Source organism: Vitis vinifera, chromosome 3 (assembly GCF_030704535.1).
Source record: "Vitis vinifera cultivar Pinot Noir 40024 chromosome 3, ASM3070453v1".
Taxonomy (NCBI): Eukaryota; Viridiplantae; Streptophyta; class Magnoliopsida; order Vitales; family Vitaceae; genus Vitis; species Vitis vinifera.
In genome coordinates this window covers 6,371,143-6,392,686 of record NC_081807.1, presented here as the reverse complement: position 1 = coordinate 6,392,686, position 21,544 = coordinate 6,371,143, and the positions used below count along the sequence as shown (strand labels likewise).

The window sequence follows — 21,544 nt, the reverse complement described above, 5'->3', positions numbered from 1 at the left end:
GAAAACTATCATGATAATTTTTATATTTTTTGATAATCAATTAAAAGAAATTTATAATTAATTTGCTCTCTAAAATATTCTTCTAATATTTTCTTTATATGACAACTTTGAATTAACAAGAGGCAAGTTTGCCCTGGTGGTAAGGTGGCTTGGAAAAAATTGGCGATTTATCGCCATATTGCCGATATATCACGAAATATCGTTGGTATTTGGAGATTTTCCCCGAAATTTTGTCAGAACGATATTTTTCCACCAAATATTATTTTCATAACCTTCGATACATGATATATCGCCGATATATCTTGATATTTTCTTCCATGAGTAAAATAACCCTAATAAAGAAACACGAGATTTTAACCTGATTAATTTGATCAACCATACAAGACAATCATTCCACTAGATTAGGGATGCTTCTCAGTCCTCGTATATATACCCCTAAAGATAAGCTTTCTTACCACACAGGATCTCTCTTCTTCTTCCTAATATCTCTATTTTCCACGTATGATTTTATAACCCATATCCATTTTATAACATTTTACTCCTTATAACATCCGACATTACAATAAGATACTTTTCAATAATGATTACAAGTTAATTATCCTGCACTATAATTTTATCCCACTGTTGATGACCATTTTTTGGTGTGTTGTATACATTGTCTTTTCTCTATATAAACCGTATAGCTATAGCATTGTTCTTGAGCAAAGCTTTTACCCAAAACAAAGAAAACAAAGCAGCATAGAGCTATGGCGCCTAAGCATATGTTCCTCCTCTCTTGTCTTGTAATTCTAGCAGCCCTGCAAGGAATCCATGCAGTTGAATTCGAAGTCATCAACAACGCAGAAAGCAGCGCTGGTGGCATCCCTTCACAAATGAAATTGGTACCGAACGCAGCATGTTGACGCTAAGCGACTCCACCTATTTCGTATGGGATCTCTTCCAGCAGAACACCGAACAAGACAGAAAGGACGTGCAGAAAGTGACGTTGATAATTGATAATATGGACGGAGTTGCCTATGCTACCAACGACGAGATTCACTTTAATGCCAACTATATCGGAAACTACTCCGGCGACCTGAGGATGGAATTCACTGGGATCATTTTCCATGAGATGACACACATTTGGCAGTGGAATGGTGATGGACAGGCGCCAAGAGGACTAACAGAGGGAATTGCAGATTTTGTAAGGTTGTCGGCTGATTTTTCCCCCAGCCACTGGGTGCAACCCGGCGAGGGTGAGAGATGGGACCAGGGTTACGACGTGACTGCTCGGTTTTTGGACTACTGAAAGGGTCTTAGCAGTGGTTTTGTTGCAGAACTCAACAAGAAGATGGGAAGTGACTACAGTGAAGACTGAAGAATTTGAAGAAAAATATGAAGAATTTGAAGACAAACTATGGAGGAACACCTCAATTCATTCTGTGATACCTTCCTTTACAATGAATGAAAGCATAAATAAATAGCCTACAGATATGAGACAATTCCGGAATGGAATTTCCCTTACATGGAAAGTGAATAAACTCTTACATGGGAAGTGAATAAACTACTCTTACATGGAAAGTGAATAAACTACCTTGCTAGAATTACTCCTAAATCAATTATAATAAAGGTTGTACATTACACTAATTAGGGAAGTAAACAAAGGATGCTGGCTTGATTTCCAACACTCCCCCTCAAGCCGCGTTGTAGATGTTGATCATTCCAAGTTTTTCTGTCAGATCTTCGAAGTTAACTCGAGCAAGAGCTTTTGTGAGAATGTCAGTCGTTTGACAGTTTGTCGGAGTGTAGCTGACTTTGAAAACTCCTTCTTCAATCTTTTCCTTGATAAAGTGTCGATCTATCTCCACGTGCTTAGTTCGATCATGATGAACCGGATTCTTAGTGATACTGATGGCAGCTTGATTGTCGCAGTATAACACCATGGGATGCTTCAATGGAACCCGTAATTCTTCTAACAGCCTGTTCAACCAGATTCCCTCGCAGATACCTTGTGCCATAGCACGAAATTCTGCCTCAGCACTGCTACGGGCTACCACTGACTGTTTCTTGCTTCGCCATGTAACCAAATTCCCCCAGACAAATGAACAATAGCCTGAAGTTGATCTCCGATCAGTCACTGAACCTGCCTTGTACTTTATTGTGAAAATCCACTTACACCCAACTGGTTTCTTACCTCTTGGGAGGTCAGTAATTTCCCACATACCATTCTTTTCCAGTGCCCGAACTTCCTCATCGACTGCCGCCTTCCACTTAGGAAACTTGAAAGCTTCCTGAATATTCTGAGGAACTTGTATCTCTGTGATGCTAGAAGTGAATGCACGAAACGTAGGTGATAGCTTATCATAAGAAATAAAATTTCCAATGGGATGTTGAGTGCATGATCTAACTCCTTTCCTCCAAGCTATGGGCATATTAAGAATATCATTTTCTAACTCGGAATCAATAGTACCATCAGGAGCGTTGTTACCTGGAAGTTTGCTTGGATTAGGACCCGGTTCTGCCTCATAGGTTTGTTGAGAAAGTGCTCTTTCCTCCATTTCCTCTTGGATGTGCTCCTTATCCCACAAGTCAACAATGGACTCGGGTTGATTAAATGACTCTGGAGGAATGTGATTTTCAGTGGTGATGGGTGACTCACTTAATGACTCAAGATCCCAAAATTGATATTCCTGAGTTGAATTCTCCCCCTGAATATCGTTTTTGGGATAGTAAGGCTGGGTTTCAAAAAAGGTGACATCCATTGAATTGTAGAATTTTCTTATGACCGGAGAGTAACACTTATACCCTTTTTGATTTGAAGAATACCCAAGAAAGATGCACTTGAGTGACCTAGGATCAAGTTTACTTCTATGTTGTTGATTGATATGAACAAAGACAGAGCACCCGAAAATTTTGGGTGGGACGGTGGAGATGAGACGAGTAGTCGGAAAGGATTTTAGGAGTGTTTGACAAGGTGTTTGGAATTTTAGTACCCTAGACGACATCCTATTGATGAGGTAGGCTGCCGTAAGGACAGCTTGCCCCCAGAATAATTTTGGAACATTCATGGAGAACATTAGTGATCTAGCCACCTCTAACAAATGCCTATTTTTCTTTTCAGCGATTCCGTTTTGTTGTGGGGTATCAACACATGAACTTAAGTGAACTATCCCTTCTTGTGCTAGAAATTCTCCTAGAATGGAGTTGAAATAATCCCTAGCATTATCAGACTTTAGAATTTGTATTTTTGACTGGAATTGGGTCTGAATCATATTTTTAAAATTTTTGAAAATTTGACTCGTTTCAGATTTTTCTTTCATGAGGAATACCCAAGTTAATCTAGTGTGATCATCTATGAATGAGACAAACCACCTAGTACCAGTTACATTTTTTATTCTTGACGGACCCCAGATATCGCTATGAATCATTGAGAATGGACTAGACTTTTTATAGGGTTGAATGGGAAAATGAGACCGGACTTGCTTTGATAATTGACAGATTTCACACTCAAAGGATTTTGGATTTTTATTAAATAATGAAGGAAATAAATGCTTGAGATACATAACATTTGGATGACCTAAGCGATAGTGCCACAACCTAATTGCACTATCGTTATTTTGACATGAAATCGAAAAAGAATTACTACCAACTGTCATTTGAGGTTGTTCTTGTGGATCGTGGCGCTCCTTAAGGATGTAGAGTCCAGAGCATTCCTCAGCATTGCCAATCGTCTTCCCCGAATCCAAATCCTGAAATTCACAGTGAGTGGAGGAAAAATTAGTAATACACCTTTTTTCCTTAGTGAGTTTACTAATTGACAATAGATTACAGTCCAAGTTAGGAACAAGGAGAACAGAGTTGAGAGTAAGATCCCTTGATAGCACAACTGAACCTGTTCCGGCAACCTTTGATAGTGAACCATCTGCTATTCGGACTGTTAAATTATTTGGACATGAGCTATATGTATCAAAAATTGTCGCATCTCCCGTCATATGATCAGATGCTCCTGAGTCCACTATCCAAGGTTTTTTACGTTTCTTACCAGCAGTGAAGACACTCAAAAAATTACCTTTGTGAGCCAAGGTTCCGGAACCAATGACCTGGTTGGAAGATGAGCTAGTTTGTGACTGTACTGACAAAAGAGGAGACAGTAGTTTCTGAAGCATCTCCATTTGCTCCTTATTAAAAGGGCTAGCTTCAGGTTGTGGTGATTGTTCATCGATAGCCACATGATTGCCTCGTCCTTCTTTCTCAAGTGGTTGACGTGGCTTCCAATCTACTGGCTTTCCATGAATCTTCCAGCAAGTTTCTCTTGAGTGTCCCGGCTTTCTGCAATGATCACACCAAGGTCTACCTCCTTTAATTTTTTGACGGTTGTCAAAAGGAGCGAATTGAGTCTTAAGAGCCGAGCTTTCTGCCATATTCAGTTGTTGATGGAATCCCATCATGAGATTTTTCCGACTTTCTTCGCGACGGACTTCAGAGAATGCCTCTCTAAGGCTAGGTAGGGGTTTTACTCCCATGATTCTTCCTCTGATTTCATCAAGATTTTTGTTCAAACCTAACAAAAATTTAAACACACGTTTCCCTTCGACAATCTTTTTATACAAAAAACCATCTGTAACACAATTCCAGTTATGAACCTCAAACGTATCAAGTTGACGCCATAGACGAGTAAGAGTATTGAAATATTCAGTTACCGTAAGGTTTCCTTGACGCAAATCGTGGAGGATGCCTTCAATCTAGATGATTTCAGATGTGTTTTCCTTGTCTGAGAAAGTTTCTTTTGCAGTGTCCCAGATTTCTTTGGCAATATCAAATGACAGAAAATTTTCACCAATGTCAGCGGTCATAGAGTTGACTAGCCAGGACATGACCATATTATTTTATGCTATCCACTTTTTGTAGGTTGATGCTGTGGTTTCTGGTGCCGCCGAAGCTCCGGTGATGTAGTCATCTTTCTCCTTTCCCCGTATAAACATTAATATGGACTAAGACCATTGCAAATAATTTTGCCCATTCAGTTTATGGGTTGTGATTGGAAGATGAGAGGTTTCCATCTGATGAGAGGATGAAGACGATGAGATGATGATATCAGAAGTAGAGGATGATGAGTTGATAGCCATTCCAAAGGCTGGACCGTATTTAGGCATAAATTAGAAGAATAGAATTGAGTAAAAAAAAACTGACTAAAGATGAAGACGATGAGACAGGATTAAACCTGCTCTGATACCATGAAGAATTTGAAGAAAAATATGAAGAATTTGAAGACAAACTATGGAGGAACACCTCAATTCATTCTGTGATACCTTCCTTTACAATGAATGAAAGCATAAATAAATAGCCTACAGATATGAGACAATTCCGGAATGGAATTTCCCTTACATGGAAAGTGAATAAACTCTTACATGGGAAGTGAATAAACTACTCTTACATGGAAAGTGAATAAACTACCTTGCTAGAATTACTCCTAAATCAATTATAATAAAGGTTGTACATTACACTAATTAGGGAAGTAAACAAAGGATGCTGGCTTGATTTCCAACAAAGACTTCTTTGTTGAGCTACTTGGGAAGACAGTTGATGAGCTCTGGAGTGACTATAAGGATATGTATGGAAAAAACTAGCCATTTTGTATGAATATGTTTTTGGGATTATTGCTTGAAGTTGTTCTTTGAACGGCAGTTTGTGGATTCGGTTTTGCATGCATGTATTGTTAGTGTAAGTTAAAAAAAAATACATTGGGAGATGGTGTTTGGTAAATTAGATCTTGAAGTGCTTTCATTATTTTGTTTTAATGTGTATATTAATATGCTAGTGTAGGCATCCAGAGAGATCATGAAATCTTTCTGTCATTATACTATGAAAAAAAGGTTTGTTCGGGTTTGTTTGAAAACTTTTCAATAACAATTTTGAAAACTAGTTTTTAAAAATAAATTTTAAAAATTGTTTTATAATATTTTGTAAAACAAAAATTTATTTAGAACCTGAAATAGTTTTAACCTATTTTTAATATTCTTAAATATGCTTTAAAATAATTTTTATATTTAATAATTTATTTTTAATCATTCTTTATATTTATATAATTATTTTTAAAATATTATCAAAGAATATCATATTTTTTATTTTTAAAAATAAAAAATAGAAAATAGTGTTATCCTTTTTTTCTTTGAGGATTAAGAAGCTATTTAAAAAACAATTTTTGACGCAAGACTTCTTCCATAGAGGCATTACCAGACTGTTGCCTAGTCACATGAAAATTGTGGCCTAGTCGGTAGTCATCTAGCCTGTAGCATTCTTCTCTTAACATCTCCTTGCCTCTCATGGTGTATAACAATCATGTTATTTGCATCATTTGGAGGCCCTTTTCAAAACATCAGCTTCTCTTCATATTTGATTGTCCATTCCCTCTTGCCACTAGTGTTACAACTTCTTGTACTGATGTTACAGAGTATTTGGTAGATTTAATATTTAATATTTAATTCATTAAAATAATTTTAAGTTAAATTATGTTTTATTAAATAATATTAAGTTAATTAAGTTCATTTATTTAATTGGTGTTTGTTTCTTAATTTATTGCTCAAAACTTTCTTTCTTTTTCTTTTTCCTTTTTTTTTTCCAGATTTTGAATAATTTGCTTTTAACTTTTATTTAACTAATTACTTATAATTAAATATTTTTTTATTGAACAGAAAATATAAAATTATTAAGTAATTTTAAATTATAATATCAAGTTAATGATTATTCAAAGTCATTTTTAACTTTAAGTTAATATGAAGTAACTTTACAAAATATACTTAATAATTTCAATTAAGTCACTAAGTCATTAAGTCGATAATTGATTTATCAAATACCCTTTTAGATTTCTTATTCATCATATTTCTTTCGATAGTACTGAAATGGTTTTATTGACTACAAGAATAGGATTTATTAGCAAATTTGAGCTAATGATAAGTTAGAGGTGTCTAATGAGTGGGCCCGAGCTAACATGACCCAATGTTTAGCGGGCCTTTACGGGCCAACGTGCCAAGTTGGCATAACTCACTTAAAATTCGTGTCGTGTCATGCTGACCAATGCAAATAAAATAGGTGGTCATATGACCTATGAGCCTACTAGCCATCGTGGGACTTTTCTTAATAGTACGGTAATTTAAAAAAGTTATGCTTAAATTATTGTAGTAGAAGAAGTTATTACAAATATATGATAGTTTTTGCCACATAGGAGAGAGGAGAGAGGGTGAACGGATAAATTTTTTTAAAACCAAAATCATCTTTTCAAACAAAGGGAACTTGTCTCTTGAAGAGACAAGTTCCATGAAAAAACAAATATATATATTTTAAAAAAAAAATCATCTTTCAAACAAAGGGAACTCGTCTCTTGAAGAGACGAGTTCCATGAAAAATATATATATATATATTTAAAAATTCCTCATTTACTCAAGGGAACTTGTTTCTTCAAGAGACGAATTCCATGAAAAAAAAATATATTTTTTATTAAAAAAAAAAAAAAAAAAGGGAACTCGTCTCTTCAAGAGACGAGTTCCCATGGAAAAAAAAAATATATTTTTTATTTAAAAAAAATTCCCAAATTTAAAAAAAAAAAAAAAAAAAAAAAAAAAAAAACAAAAGCAATTCCTCCATGGTTTGTTTGAGATAACAAAGTACATAGGTCCTCCTTGAAAAATTTCATGTCCTAAAAATCTAATTTTTGTTTGAAATAATTTTATTTTTAAGCAGAAAAAGCCGCTTTAATGACATTGAAAATATATATTTTTAATTTGAGATTTAAAAAAAAAAAAAATTCACGGAACTTGTCTCTACGAATTGCCTTGAAGAATATTTTTTAAAAAACTAATTTTTTCCATAGGAACTCGTCTCTTAAAGAGACAAGTTCCCTTGAGGAAATTTTTTTTTCTTTTTTTTGGGAATTTTTTAAAAAATATATATATTTTTTCCATGGGAACTCGTCTCTTCAAGAGACGAGTTTTTTTTTTAATTTGGGATTTTTTTTAAATAAAAAATATATTTAAAAAAAAAAAATTTCCATGGGAACTGGTCTCTTGAAGAGACGAGTTCCCTTAGGAATTGTTTTTTTTTTTTTATTTTTTTTTTTTGAATTTGGGATTTTTTTTAAAATAAAAAATATATTTAAAAAAAAAATATTTTTTTTCCCATGGGAACTCATCCCTTTAGGAATTTTTTTTTTTTAAATATATATATATATTTTAAAAAAATATTTTTTTTACATGGGAACTCGTCTCTTGAAGATATGAGTTCCTTTGAGGAATTTTTTTTTTTTTAATTTGAGATTTTTTTTAAATAAAAATTATATTTTTTTTAAAAAAAAAATTTTTTTTCCATGGGAACTCGTCTCTTCAAGAGGGAACTGAAGAGACGAGTTCCCTTTAGGAATTTTTTTTTTTTTTTAATTTGGGAATTTTTTTAAATATATATATATATTCCATGGGAACTCATCTCTTCAAGAGACGAGTTCCCTTGAGGGAATTCTTTTTTTTTTTTTTTTTTTTTTAATTTGGGAATTTTTTTAAAAATATATATATATTTTTAAAAAAATTTATTTATTTTTACATGGGAACTCGTCTCTTCAAAAGACGAGTTCCTTGTTTTTTTTTTTTTTTAATTTGGGAATTTTTTTTTAAATAAAAAATATTTTTTTTCCATGGGAACTCGTCTCTTAAAGAGACGAGTTCCCTTGAGGAATTTATTTTTTTTTTTTTTAATTTGGGATTTTTTTTAAATAAAAATAATATTTTTTTTCCATAGGAACTCGTCTCTTGAAGAGACGAGTTCCCTTTAGCAAATTTTTTTTTTATTTGGGAATTTAAAAAAAAAATTATTTTTTTTACATGGAACTCGTCTCTTAAAGAGACGAGTTCCCTCGAGGAATTGTTTTTGTTTTTTTGTTTTCTAATTTGGGAATTTTTTTTAAAATATATATTTTTTTCCATGGGAAGAGGAAATTCTTTTTTTTTTTTTTTAATTTGGGAATTTTTTTAAAAAGATATATATATATATATTTAAAAAATATATATATTTTTTAAAATATATATATATATATTTTCCACGAGTTCCTTTGAAGAATTGCCTTTTTTTTTTTTTTTTAATAATTTGGGAATTTCTTAAACAAAACATATATATATATATATATTTTCATGGAACTCGTCTCTTCAAGAGACGAGTTCTATTGAGGAAAAAAATGTTTTTTTTAAAAAAAATAATTTGAGAATTTTTTTTAAAAAAAATATTTTTTTTCAAGATACGAGTTCCCTTGAGCTTGTTTTTTGTTTTTGTTTTTTTTTTTTTTTTTATAATTTGGATTTTTTTTTTCCATGGGAACTCGTCTCTTGAAGAGACGAGTTCCCTTGAGCAACTGCTTTTTTTTTTTTTTTAATAAAAAATATATATTTTTTTTTTCATGGAACTCGTCTCTTGAAGAGATGAGTTCCCTTGAGTAAATGGGGAATTTTTTTAAAAAAATATATATTTTTTTTTCATAGAACTCGTATCTTCAAGAGACGAGTTCCCTTTGTTTGAAAGATGATTTTGGTTTTAAAAAAATTTATCCGTTCACCCTCTCTCCTCTCTCCTATGTGGCAAAAACTACCATATATTTGTAATAACTTCTTCTACTACAATAATTTAAGCATAATTTTTTTAAATTACCGTACTATTAAAAAAAGTCCAGCCATCGTGCTGATAGATCATTTTGATGGGCCATTACCACTCTATTAAGATTTTTAATTTAATTTTTCAAGTCATTTTGTCTTCATTTTTTTTTCATTATTAAATGAATTTTTTTTGTTACTTTAAATATCTCTAATAATTATACTTTTTATTTTTTATATTTTATCAAGTTTGTAATTATAAAATTTGTAGAAATGTTAGTTTTTTTTGTTTTTAAAAATAGAAAAAAAATCATATTTGAATTTTTTTTATCAAAATAAAAATAAATTTAAAATATTGGAATATAAAAGAAAATGAAATATAAAAAATACAATTCATTTATTCAATAGTTCAACAAATTACATGAAAAAAATGAAGAAAAAAAAAATGTGAAAATTGCATTACTATAGTTTGAGCATATTCCAACTAGGTTAACACCCGCCCAACTATTAATCATATATATTACTAAACATTTAAAAATGAATAATATTTAATAGATTTAAAAGAAACCAACAACATATAATTATTATAGTGAAATGATTTCATGCTAAAGATGTACATCTATTAACCATAGGTTTTTTACTTATAGGATCATGTTAGGAAGGTTAGAGGAAGGGATGTTAGTTGGGGTGGGGTTCTCATCATCTTCAAAATGCTCAAATTTATAACATTTATCAATACCAAAGTTAAGGTTTTTAATATCTAGGTAACATAAATCCATTTTTAATTTTAGAAAAAAATAAATAAAGATAGGTAGAAGGAAGAGATCGATTAAATGAAAATATAGAATTAAAAAAATAAATAAAATAACTAAATATAAATATCTCAATCTTATGATAATGAATATTTGTGCAAAGTAGATAATTTATAGGTAATGAACACTTGTGGAGAGTAGATAACTTAAAGCCTTGAATTGAAGAACTTGTAGAGAATTTAAACTTAGAAAATTATAAATAAAAAAAAAAAAAAATTAGAGAGAATTGTAAACAATATAAAGAGAAAATAAAGAATTATGTCAAAAAGAATTAAAATAAGTATTTATAAAAAAATCATTTGTGAGTTATTTACTTATTTACCTCTAAAACTAATCATTATATAGTTGTTAAGAGACATATTATAGATATTTGACATAAAAAAATACTAATAGTGAGTGATTTACTTAATTATTTTTTAAACTAATTATTATATAGTTGTAAGAAGAGTAATATAGACATATGAAATGAAAAAAATGAAAAAAGAAAAAAAAATATTTGAGTGGGCCAAGTAGGCCAGCATGACCCAAAGGGGTAGGTTGTGTTGAGACAACTCGCTACAATAATTAGGTCATGTTGACCAACCCGTCCTTTTGGCGCGTTGGGCCATAGGCCAAAATTGGGTGGTCCAGCCCATTGGACACCTCTATGATGAGTATACTCATTACTTAAAGCCCATTAAAAACTACATAGTGTTTTTCTTTGTATGAATGTTCCATCATATAAAGAAAGTAGGAAAAAGACTAGATTTAATTTATCCCCTAAAGTTTTTAACTTCATATACTAATCTATTGATGCTTAAAAATATCTCTTTGAATCTAACCATAGCTCCCTGTAGTTCTTGCATAAATCTCATTTCCCATTAGTCCCACGGAAAGGGCATTCTAATCCAAGTAAACCATGTCAATTCATTGTTTCCATTATCGAAAAATTGAATCCATCATGGATAGTTTACACAAATCTCCATCCACGGAGCATGAATTTCTCTTTCTCACTAAGGGCATTAAGTATGATCTTACTCTAAACACTATAGTTTAACTTCCTTCATTTAATGAAAAGCAAACCATAATCATCTCTCAGGTATCTGATGAATGAAGTTGATAACAATTCAAGGAATCAGGTTTTTCAATGGCTACTCCAAGCAATGGTGGGTCAACATAAGGCCTAGAAGGGGCATATGCCTCGCTCAACCTAAGGCATGGAAAGGTAAAAAAACTTACATTGAGGCTCTGTGCATCAGTCGACTTGGATTTTGTCCCCCCAAAATAAATTCTTTATATATTCTTTGTGCCCAGAAATTGAATCATCCTCATTCTTATAAATCTTCTAGAATTTTCTAGTTGAGAAGTCCATGTCAATTCATTCATCTAAACTATGAATTTTTTAATTTATGAGTCCATACCACAACATAAAGTTTGTATTGGAGGTACGTTCTTCTACAAGCTGAGTCAGTGATCACTTTCGAAGACACATTTTCCGTGGCACCTTTGTTTTTTCCACAAGCCAGATCAGTAACCACTTTAAGGCATAGAATCTTGATCCATTGGAGATTATCAATGATGCTTTTGGAATTTTATATTTTCTCACTCCTCAAATCCAAACAAGTCGCTACCCATTTCCAATTGTCACATCCAGTGCACTAGCGTTATTAACCCACTCCACAATCTATTAATGTAGGTGTCTATGAAGCAATCCAGAATGGAGTCCTCGTCTCTGAGCATTAATCACCTATCAAACGTGAGAACCCACTCCACAATCAACATTAACGTAGGTAGGCCATGAAGCACTTTAGAATAGAGTGTCTCTCCACGATCAACTCTAAACCCATAAGTTCTTCGATACTTAAAAAACATGTATATAGAATTAAAAGGAGCTTTAGTGCATACAATTAAGAGGAGCTTTTGTGTTAGAAATTTTTTTTCTTATCCAATTTAAGAAATTATAATCATTATTCAAACAAACATAATATCGTCATTAGGTCCTATAAGACTTCAAACTCAAACAAATAAATATCATTACAAAACATGTCTATATAAAACATGTCTATATGATTAAGAAGAATTATAATATCAATAATTTTTTCTTATTTAATATGGAATATCACAATCATCCCACATCCAAACATAACATTTTTATTATATCCACAAGATTATGAAATATCATAATTACCCCACTTTTAAATATAAGATCTTTATCGTGTTCCACAAGGTTGTGGAGTCATATAGATGGAAACTCGGTCAATTATCCCACGTGATAATGAGATTAAATAGATATGATAAGACACTTTTTATGGGATCAAATAAATTTCTACAATGGGATCAAAGATTGGTTCCAATGTTATTCATAATGAATGATTCGAAGGCCTTCAGGGCTTTAAATTAAGGAATGCAATAACATTTTTATTTTAATCTATGCAAAAAAAAAAAAATCTTTTTTATCTCATGGTTTTGAGATCAAGTAAAAAAAATAAAAATGGTCTATGGGGATGTCACAAGTAACAGATAATAGAGTTTGTCCTTGCTAACATAATTTCATACCATTTATTGTACTATATTTGGGAGTTTTTAATTTTTCTTTTTAATTAGTAAAGGAAAAAAATATATTAAAAAGACTATCTTTTTTATATTTGGTTTATTGTTGAAAATATATTAAATTAGTTTTAATTAATTAAAATTTTATATATTTTAAATCATTTAATTAATTTTAAATTCATTTTTATTTTATTCCGCTTTTTCTTTTATTATTCTCTTTTTTTTCACGAATTTTTCAAAAAAAAAAAAGAAATTTAATTAATTAAAGAATAGACTCAATATATTTTGTTATAGTATATAAAAAAACTATGTTAAATGGGTTATAGAAATGTCTCATTAACTCTGACTAAGGATAAATTTGTAAATTCCGTAATTTTTAATTGTTTTTTATTTTACCAGAGACTGAAATTAAATTCAATACTTAATGGTGAGAAATATTTTCAATAGTAATGATTTTCAACCACCGTAATTCTTAAGACATCGAAGTCAAACACTACAATACATTATTTTCATTGCATATGAAAATCGAGATGAATAATTTGGAAGTTTGACTGTTCTTTTGTTCTTTTTCTTTGTGTCCTGCATGAACGTGTGGCCAAAACAGCTGTGGAGTTTGGCCAACCGTACGGTTGAGAATTTCCACGGAAATTAACAATCCTAGTCTAGTGTAGAAACGAGAAACCTCAGCCTATCCCCGGCCGACAAGCCCACCGACAAGTGGCGGCCCCATATTTTTCTAGGGTTTAGACTGTGACAGGGTGTAAAAAAAAAAGAAGTTAAGAGACAAGTAGAGAAATTATGAATTATTATATTAGATAAAATAACCCTCACTGGGTTAGGCCATTTTTTTAGATTTTTATTTAATTAAAAAAATCATATGATATCAAAATTATTCTTATTTTAATAAAAAAAAATTAAATTATAATCGTACTGATAAAATAACTTTTGCTTGTTCTACCACGCCTAAAAACACAAAAATTTGAGTGAAATTAAAAGGAAGAATCTATTCACCATTAAAATCATCAACCCCACCTCATAATTATCCCCATCATAAAATCTGAACAAATAGAAGTTAGAAATAAATTTGTGGTGCTGGCCAAACACTACGACCAAGACTCAAGGAGTCAACGTCAACATAAATTTGTGGCGTTGAATTTCCGGGACATTGAATGGGTGGTAAGAGTGTCGTGATCGAGAAGCAAAGGATGAATGGTGACTTGCGTATGGGGTGAGTTGACGGGCGGCTACTTTTCTCTATATAAAAACCATATAGCTATAGCACATTCTTTGTGGAAAGCTTTCACCTGAAAAGGAAGAAAAGAAAGCAGCATAGAGCCATGGCTAGTAGGCACATTGTCCTTCTCTCTTGTTTTGTATTCCTAGCAGACCAGCATGGAATCCAAGCAGTCGAGTATGAGGTCACCAACAATGCTGGAAGCAGCGCCGGTGGCGTCCGATTCACAAATGAAATCGGAATCCCGTACAGCAGGCAGACGCTAGTATCTGCCACCGACTTCATATGGGGGGTCTTCCAACAGAACACTCCAGAAGAGAGAAAAACGGTTCAGAAAGTGAGTCTGATAATTGAAAACATGGACGGAGTAGCCTATGCTTCCAACAATGAGATTCATGTCAACGCCAACTACATCGGAAGCTACTCAGGCGATGTGAAGACTGAATTCACTGGGGTGCTTTACCATGAGATGACACACATTTGGCAGTGGAATGGCAACGGACAGACTCCGGGGGGACTAATAGAGGGAATTGCCGATTATGTGAGGTTGAAGGCTAACTATGCCCCCAGCCACTGGGTGCAACCTGGGCAAGGGAACCGTTGGGACCAGGGCTATGATGTTACAGCTCGATTTCTGGACTACTGCAACAGCCTTAGAAATGGGTTTGTAGCAGAACTCAACAAGAAGATGAGAAGTGGGTACAGTGCAGACTTCTTCGTGGAGCTTCTGGGGAAGACAGTTGATCAGCTGTGGACTGACTATAAGGCCAAATATGGAAATTAACTAGCAGTCTGATTCGAGCATTGTAGCTGATAAGAAATAAATAAAACCCTATGATTGTTCTCTATAAATGATGATCAATAAATAATTTTTCAATTCCAGAATAAAAGAGGAAACCGATATTATTGTGATTAATTGCTCTGAATACCCTTCCCACCATCCTGTGTTTGTAAAGAGCTCATACCTTCCATCAAGGAGATTTTTAGCATCTTCATTGGCACCCTCTATGGGAAACTAGCAATCCAACTGGGACATTGCAACTGACAGAATAAATAATATGTGATTAATTGCTCTAAAAAAAATTATATTACATATATCAATTTATGGGGCAGGCCAAATACTACTATCCAAATCAAGGTCAACACAGAATTTTGTGCGAGTCACGGAAAACGGTAGCCCTGATTTCTGGGGTTGAATGAGTTTGGGTCAGATAATGACCATTTCTTTATATGGTGAGTACAAGGCCGGCTATCATTCCATATGAACCACACAGTTATAGCATATTTTCTGTGCAAAACTTTCACCTGAAAAGCAAGAAAAGAAAGCAGCATAGAGCCATGGCTAGTAGGCATATGGTCCTCCTCTCTTGTTTTGTATTCCTAGCAGCCCTGCATGGAATCCAAGCAGTCCATTATGCGGTCACCAACAATGCTGGAAGCAGCGCCGGCGGCGTCCGTTTCACAAATGAAATCGGTATCCCGTACAGCAGGCAGACACTAGTGTCTGCCACCGACTCCCTATGGACGGTCTTCCAACAGAACACTCCAGCAGAGAGAAAAACGGTTCAGAAAGTCAGTCTGATAATTGAAAGCATGGACGGAGTAGCCTATGCTTCCAACAACGAGATTCATGTCAGCGCCAACTACATCTGAAGCTACTCAGGCGATGTGAAGAGGGAATTCACAGGGGTGCTTTACCACGAGATGACACACATTTGGCAGTGGAATGGCAACGGACAGGCTCCGGGAGGACTAATAGAGGGAATAGCAGATTTTGTGAGGTTGAAGGCTAACTATGCCCCCAGCCACTGGGTGCAACCTGGGCAAGGTGACCGTTGGGACCAGGACTATGATGTAACAGCTCGGTTTCTAGACAACTGCAACAGCCTTAGAAACGGGTGTGTAAGTGGAAACAGATATTATTATGATTACCTGCTCAGAATAGTCTTCCTTCCAAAGGAATCATTTTTCCCACACATCGCCCACCATTGATGACTCTTCATATCCAAATTTGGTTGACTGGAAGGCTCCGGTAGAAAAACCAAAACAAGAACCTTCAGGAATGACAATGGGAGGAATTTTTCATCAACCATCCCATCGTGTCCTTCTAAATGAAATGGATTTGGAATTAAAATGAACAAGCAAGTGGTGGATTTGAATTTTTTTCTTTTTTTCTAATTTCGAGCTTGGACATGGGACTTTTCTCAATAGTCCAGTGATTTAAAAAAGTTATGCTTAAATTATTATAGTAAAAGAAGTTATTACAAATATATGGTAGTTTTTGTCACCTAGGAGAGAGGAGAGAGGGTGAACGGATAAATTTTTTTAAAAACCAAAAATCATCTTTTCAAATTTCAAAAGACGACTTTTCAAAAGACGATTTTAAAAAAATTTGGAAATCGTCTCTTCAAGAGACGAGTTCCCATGAAAAAAAATATTTAAAAAAAAAATTCTCAAATTATAAAAAAATAAAAAAATAAAAAAATTCCTCAAGAGAACTCATCTCTTGAAAAGACGAGTTCCATGAATATATATATATATATATATATATATATATATATATATATATATATATATATATATATATATATATATATTTTAAAAATTCCCAAATTATTATAAAAAAATTTAAAAAAAAAAACAATTCCTCGATAAACGAGTTCCCATGAAAAAATATATATATTTAAAAAAAATTCCCAAATTAAAAAAAAAAAAAAAACAACAACAATTCTTCAAGGAACTCGTCTTGTCTCTTGAAGAGACAAGTTCCCTTTTTTTTCATGGAAACTCGTTTATTAAGGAATTGCTTTTTTTTAAATTTTTTTTATAATAATTTGAGAATTTTTAATATATATATATATATATATATTTATGGAACTCATCAAGAGATGAATTTTCTTTTACCACTCAAACGTCTTCTTATTCTCTCTCATGTGTAATACCCATATTTTTCCTTGACTTTTCCCCCACTCAAATATCCTTCCATCCTCTCTCTTATGCATGTAGCCACATGTTTTGCTCCCAAACCTATTTAATATGTGGGGACCACATGTTTTGCTCTCAAATCTCTTAAATATATGGTGGTCGGGGTGATTTTCTTTTCTTTGTCATCTAACCACTCCTAATAACAAAGTTCCCTTGAGGAATTTTTTTTTTTTTTTTCTAATTTGGGAATTTCTTATGAGAACTCGTCTCTTGAAGAGACGAGTTCCCTTGTTTTTTTTTTTTTTTTTTAATTTGGGAATTTCTTTTTTTTTAAAAAAAAAATATATATATATATATATATATATATATATATATATATATTCATGGAACTCGTCTCTTGAAGAGACGAGTTCCCTTAAGGATTTTTTTTTTTTTATATAAATGGGGAATTTTTTTAAAAAATATATATATATTTTTTTTTCATTTAACTCGTATCTTGAAGAGACGATTTCGTCTTTTGAAATTTGAAAAGATGATTTTGGTTTAAAAAAAAATTTATCCGTTCACCCTCTCTCCTCTCTCCTAGGTGGCAAAAACTATCATATATTTATAATAACTTATTCTACTACAATAATTTAAGCATAACTTTTTTAAATTATCGTACTATTGAGAAAAGTCCCTTGGACATGGTTCGTCTTGTCTTCCCCTTTGTATATTAATTTTATTTTTTTATTTTTTATTTTTAATACATATAAAATAATAAACAATAATGCTTAATAAAATATGTTATAAATAATTAAATATTTTAATTATTTATAAAATATATTTATTTTTAATACAATTAAAAATTTTAAAAGTTCATATTTTTTAAAAGATTAAAAAAATATTAAAAAGTTAAATAGGACATGACAAAATGATATGAAAATTTTACATGCCTACACAATCTCGTTTAATTTTTCTTTATAAGGTTTAAATGAGAATTATTTTAAATAAACAAAACAAAAGCAAGTTATCCCATTGTCATTCTTATTTAGGCACATGGATTAATAACTATTACTAAATATAATGAAACCATTACTTGAGTAATGTCAATTGAATTAGATGTCTAACAAACTCTTCTAGATTGAACTAAGATCAATCCCATTATTAATATATTGTGAATTTAATTATTATTATTATTATTATCATTATCATTATTATTATGTCAATGGGAGCTTTAATGCAAATCTATTAACGTAAAAATATAAAGATAAAATGATACACACAAAGACATAAGATTTTTTAATATTGTTTGGCCAATCATACCTAGATTCATACATAAGAGACATCATTTGACTATATAATAGAAAATATTATAGAGATCAAATGATACACACAAAGATACATGATTTTTTAAATATTATTTGACCAATCATATCTACATCTACATATGAGAGAAATCATTTCACTATATTATAGAAAATACGGTAGAGAATCAAACCAAATATAGTTATTGGATTCCAAAACATCTATTATTTCCCTTTTCTTGTATTTATATCTTAAATCACGAGTCCCTTTCTCTAAGTGTTTCATTCTTCTGGGTGCAAAACCTTAATAAGTTGGTATTATTATAAAGGAATGTATATGTTAAAATGGATAGATGAATCTAATAATAACCCAAAAGACCATATATTTTGCATAATGACTAGTAGGAGCTAAAATGTTAGGAAAAAAATACCCTCCTACTCAATCAACCCATACTCAGTACTTTCCTTTTCTTCATCTCTCTCATCTCTCTCAATGGATTTCACTATCTCCTTCTTCAGTCCTTCTGGAATCCAGGCCGCCACTATCTCCGACCCCTACAAGCTCGACCAGCACCGCTGCAAATCATCTCAGCCCACCTGTGGGTGGTCTCCAATCTCTGGCTGGTCTTCGATTCCGCACTTTGGTCTCCAAGATAATTGTCCTTACTATAATATCAAATGTAGATCTATCATCTATCCTATTTATTGCACATCATTCACTAGATGAAGAGGACTACAAATCCCTTAGGAAGGCCATACACAGCATCCAAATTCAATCTAAAACAGAAACGGAATCTTCTTCATTATTCAGGAACTCTCCAGATAGATTACACCATATTTGACTCAAAGCATGATAAGATACGAATGTATTCCTCTCACAATTTCAGGCGTGATTTCTGGGAAGAAAATCTAAAATAGAAATCAAAGCTTCCTTTCAGGGATCGCCTTCCTCTTCTGATTTTGTGTTAGGAATAAGGGGTCTGTCAATTGCAGGTGCAATTTTTGTGTAAGGTTTTATTTGGCTCATTCAAAACAATCTATTGCACAGCATTGGCTAAATTTCAAGACAATAGTTATAAGGCAGCTTCGAAACAGTATTTGGAATGCCATTTTTTCTAAAATGTTGAACTTCCAATTCTATGGGACTGGCAATATTACACAGCTCCCAATTTCTCAATTATACAAAAGGGCTCGTTTGGGACAGTTTTTATAGATATAAATGTAACAATCCGTACTCAATTGTATATCCCATGGAATTGGAGGGCCCAACATACATACACTTCTCATAGAAGGGAATAAACAAATCCTCACACCGGTTCGAGAATCAACTTTAATACCATTTTATAATAATCTGCATCCATTTACATATTTATCTCCTCCAGGTTTAAACGGACCCTCACAATTTTAAAATGCTTCTACAAGATTAAGAAGAACTCGTGAGTGTGTATATATATATAAGCACCAATGATGATGATCATGTAAACTGATTCCATTCTCCCACCTCAATGTACTAAAATTGAATTAACATATCTATTCATTCATATCTCTAAGAACAAGTTGAACAAAAACCATCCATCCGTCATTGAGAAAGTCACTGTTATCCTTCATGGTCCAACAATCTGAACCCGTTTATCACTTTTTAACACTGATTTTTCACGGAACTGATCTCGTTCATCCACAAACTTCAAATCATGTATCATCTAATTTGAAACCTGGAATTGTTTTGCCTTCCTTTCCTACATTTGTATCAGTCTATTAAACTTTCATCAGCTTTTTAAGTTTTTGTATTCAACCTTACTCCATTTTTTAAGGGGAAAAAATTTTGAAAAGACAACTGGAGTTTGGCTAATTGCAAGGGCTGAGAATTTTCTTGCAAATTAATCTGAGAATCGTGGCCGGCTAATACCATGTATCATGTCTGTCACGATTAAATCACCAGACCCCACCTCATGATTCCTAGCTAATGATCCAACCATATCGTTTGAGCAAGTCATTTTCCATCTACAGTCGCTGCAAATTTCTATTCTCCCATTCTCTACGTGAGCACTAGGCACCTATCGAAGCTGAACAAACAGAAGACTTAAAAATTGATGAGGCCAAGGGCTACAGTCCATGGGTAATGCCCAAGAGAACCGACAGTAGCATTGATTCCTCGGGACATTGAGACCAAAATAAAGGAAGAAGCATATGTGTTGAATGCAAAGAAGGCCTTTCTCTGTATAAATCTATTGTGCTCTTTCCCTTAACCTAAAATAAAGGGGAGGGGGAGGGGAAAGCAGCATAAAGCTATGGCTTATAACCATATGTTCCTTCTCTCTTCCTTGGTAGTTTTAGCAGCCCTGCATGGAATCCATGCAGTTGAATATGTTGTCACCAACAATGCGGAAAACAGCACAGGCGGTGTCCGATTCAACAATGATATTGGAATTGAATACAGCAGGCAGACACTAGTATCTGCCACTGAGTTCATATGGAGGCTCTTCCAACAGAACACTCCTGCAGACAGAAAAGATGTGCAGAGAGTAACTCTGATAATTGAAAACACGGATGGAATCGCATATGCTGAAAACGATGAGATTCACGTCAATGCCAACTACATCAAAGAATACTCAGGTGATCTGAAGGGGGAGTTCACTGGAGTGCTTTACCATGAGATGACACACATTTGGCAGTGGAATGGTAATGGACAGACTCCTGGAGGACTAATAGAAGGAATTGCAGATTTTGTGAGGTTAAAGGCTAACTACATCCCCAGCCACTGGGTGCAACCTGGGCAAGGTGACCGCTGGGACCAGGGCTATGATGTGACTGCTCGGTTTCTGGATTACTGCAACAGCCTTAGAAATGGGTTTGTAGCAGAACTCAACAAGAAGATGAGAAGTGGGTACAGTGCAGACTTCTTTGTGGAGCTTCTGAGGAACAACGTTGATCAGCTCTGGACCGACTATAAGGCCAAGTACGGAAACTAGCAATCCAGCTGGGGACACTGCAGCTGATTGAACTAAATAATTAATATGTGATTAATTGCTCTGAATAAATTACTGTTTAATGATTGAGAAGCCCTCATAAAGTTCACCCATGTTTGGATTCTGTCTTATTGATTTTTGACTGCCAGGCTCCATCAGATTACAACATGAACAGACCAGTCAAATG

The 21,544-nt window shown here is 33.0% G+C and overlaps 2 protein-coding genes and 2 pseudogenes across 2 annotated transcripts; all 4 read left to right on the top strand.

Moving 5' to 3' along the window:
• Positions 1–746: 746 nt before the first annotated feature.
• Positions 747–5,606, top strand: LOC100256044 (uncharacterized; annotated as a pseudogene).
• An 8,613-nt stretch (positions 5,607–14,219) lies between these two features.
• Positions 14,220–15,070, top strand: LOC100254416 (uncharacterized). Its single transcript, XM_002269434.4, has one exon. It carries the CDS (start codon positions 14,284–14,286, stop codon positions 14,962–14,964), a length of 681 nt encoding a protein of 226 aa, XP_002269470.1. The 5' UTR covers positions 14,220–14,283; the 3' UTR covers positions 14,965–15,070.
• A 399-nt stretch (positions 15,071–15,469) lies between these two features.
• LOC100261128 (uncharacterized) lies at positions 15,470–16,250 on the top strand (annotated as a pseudogene).
• Positions 16,251–20,634: 4,384 nt separating this feature from the next.
• Positions 20,635–21,461, top strand: LOC100259535 (uncharacterized). The gene has a single exon (XM_002269329.4). It carries the CDS (start codon positions 20,680–20,682, stop codon positions 21,358–21,360), a length of 681 nt encoding a protein of 226 aa, XP_002269365.1. The 5' UTR covers positions 20,635–20,679; the 3' UTR covers positions 21,361–21,461.
• Positions 21,462–21,544: the final 83 nt, after the last annotated feature.

What these genes read in the sequence shown, in the direction of transcription:
- LOC100259535 (XM_002269329.4), top strand. Translation starts at nt 20,680, where the DNA reads ATGGCTTATAACCATATGTTCCTTCTCTCTTCCTTGGTAGTTTTAGCA.
- LOC100254416 (XM_002269434.4), top strand. Translation starts at nt 14,284, where the DNA reads ATGGCTAGTAGGCACATTGTCCTTCTCTCTTGTTTTGTATTCCTAGCA.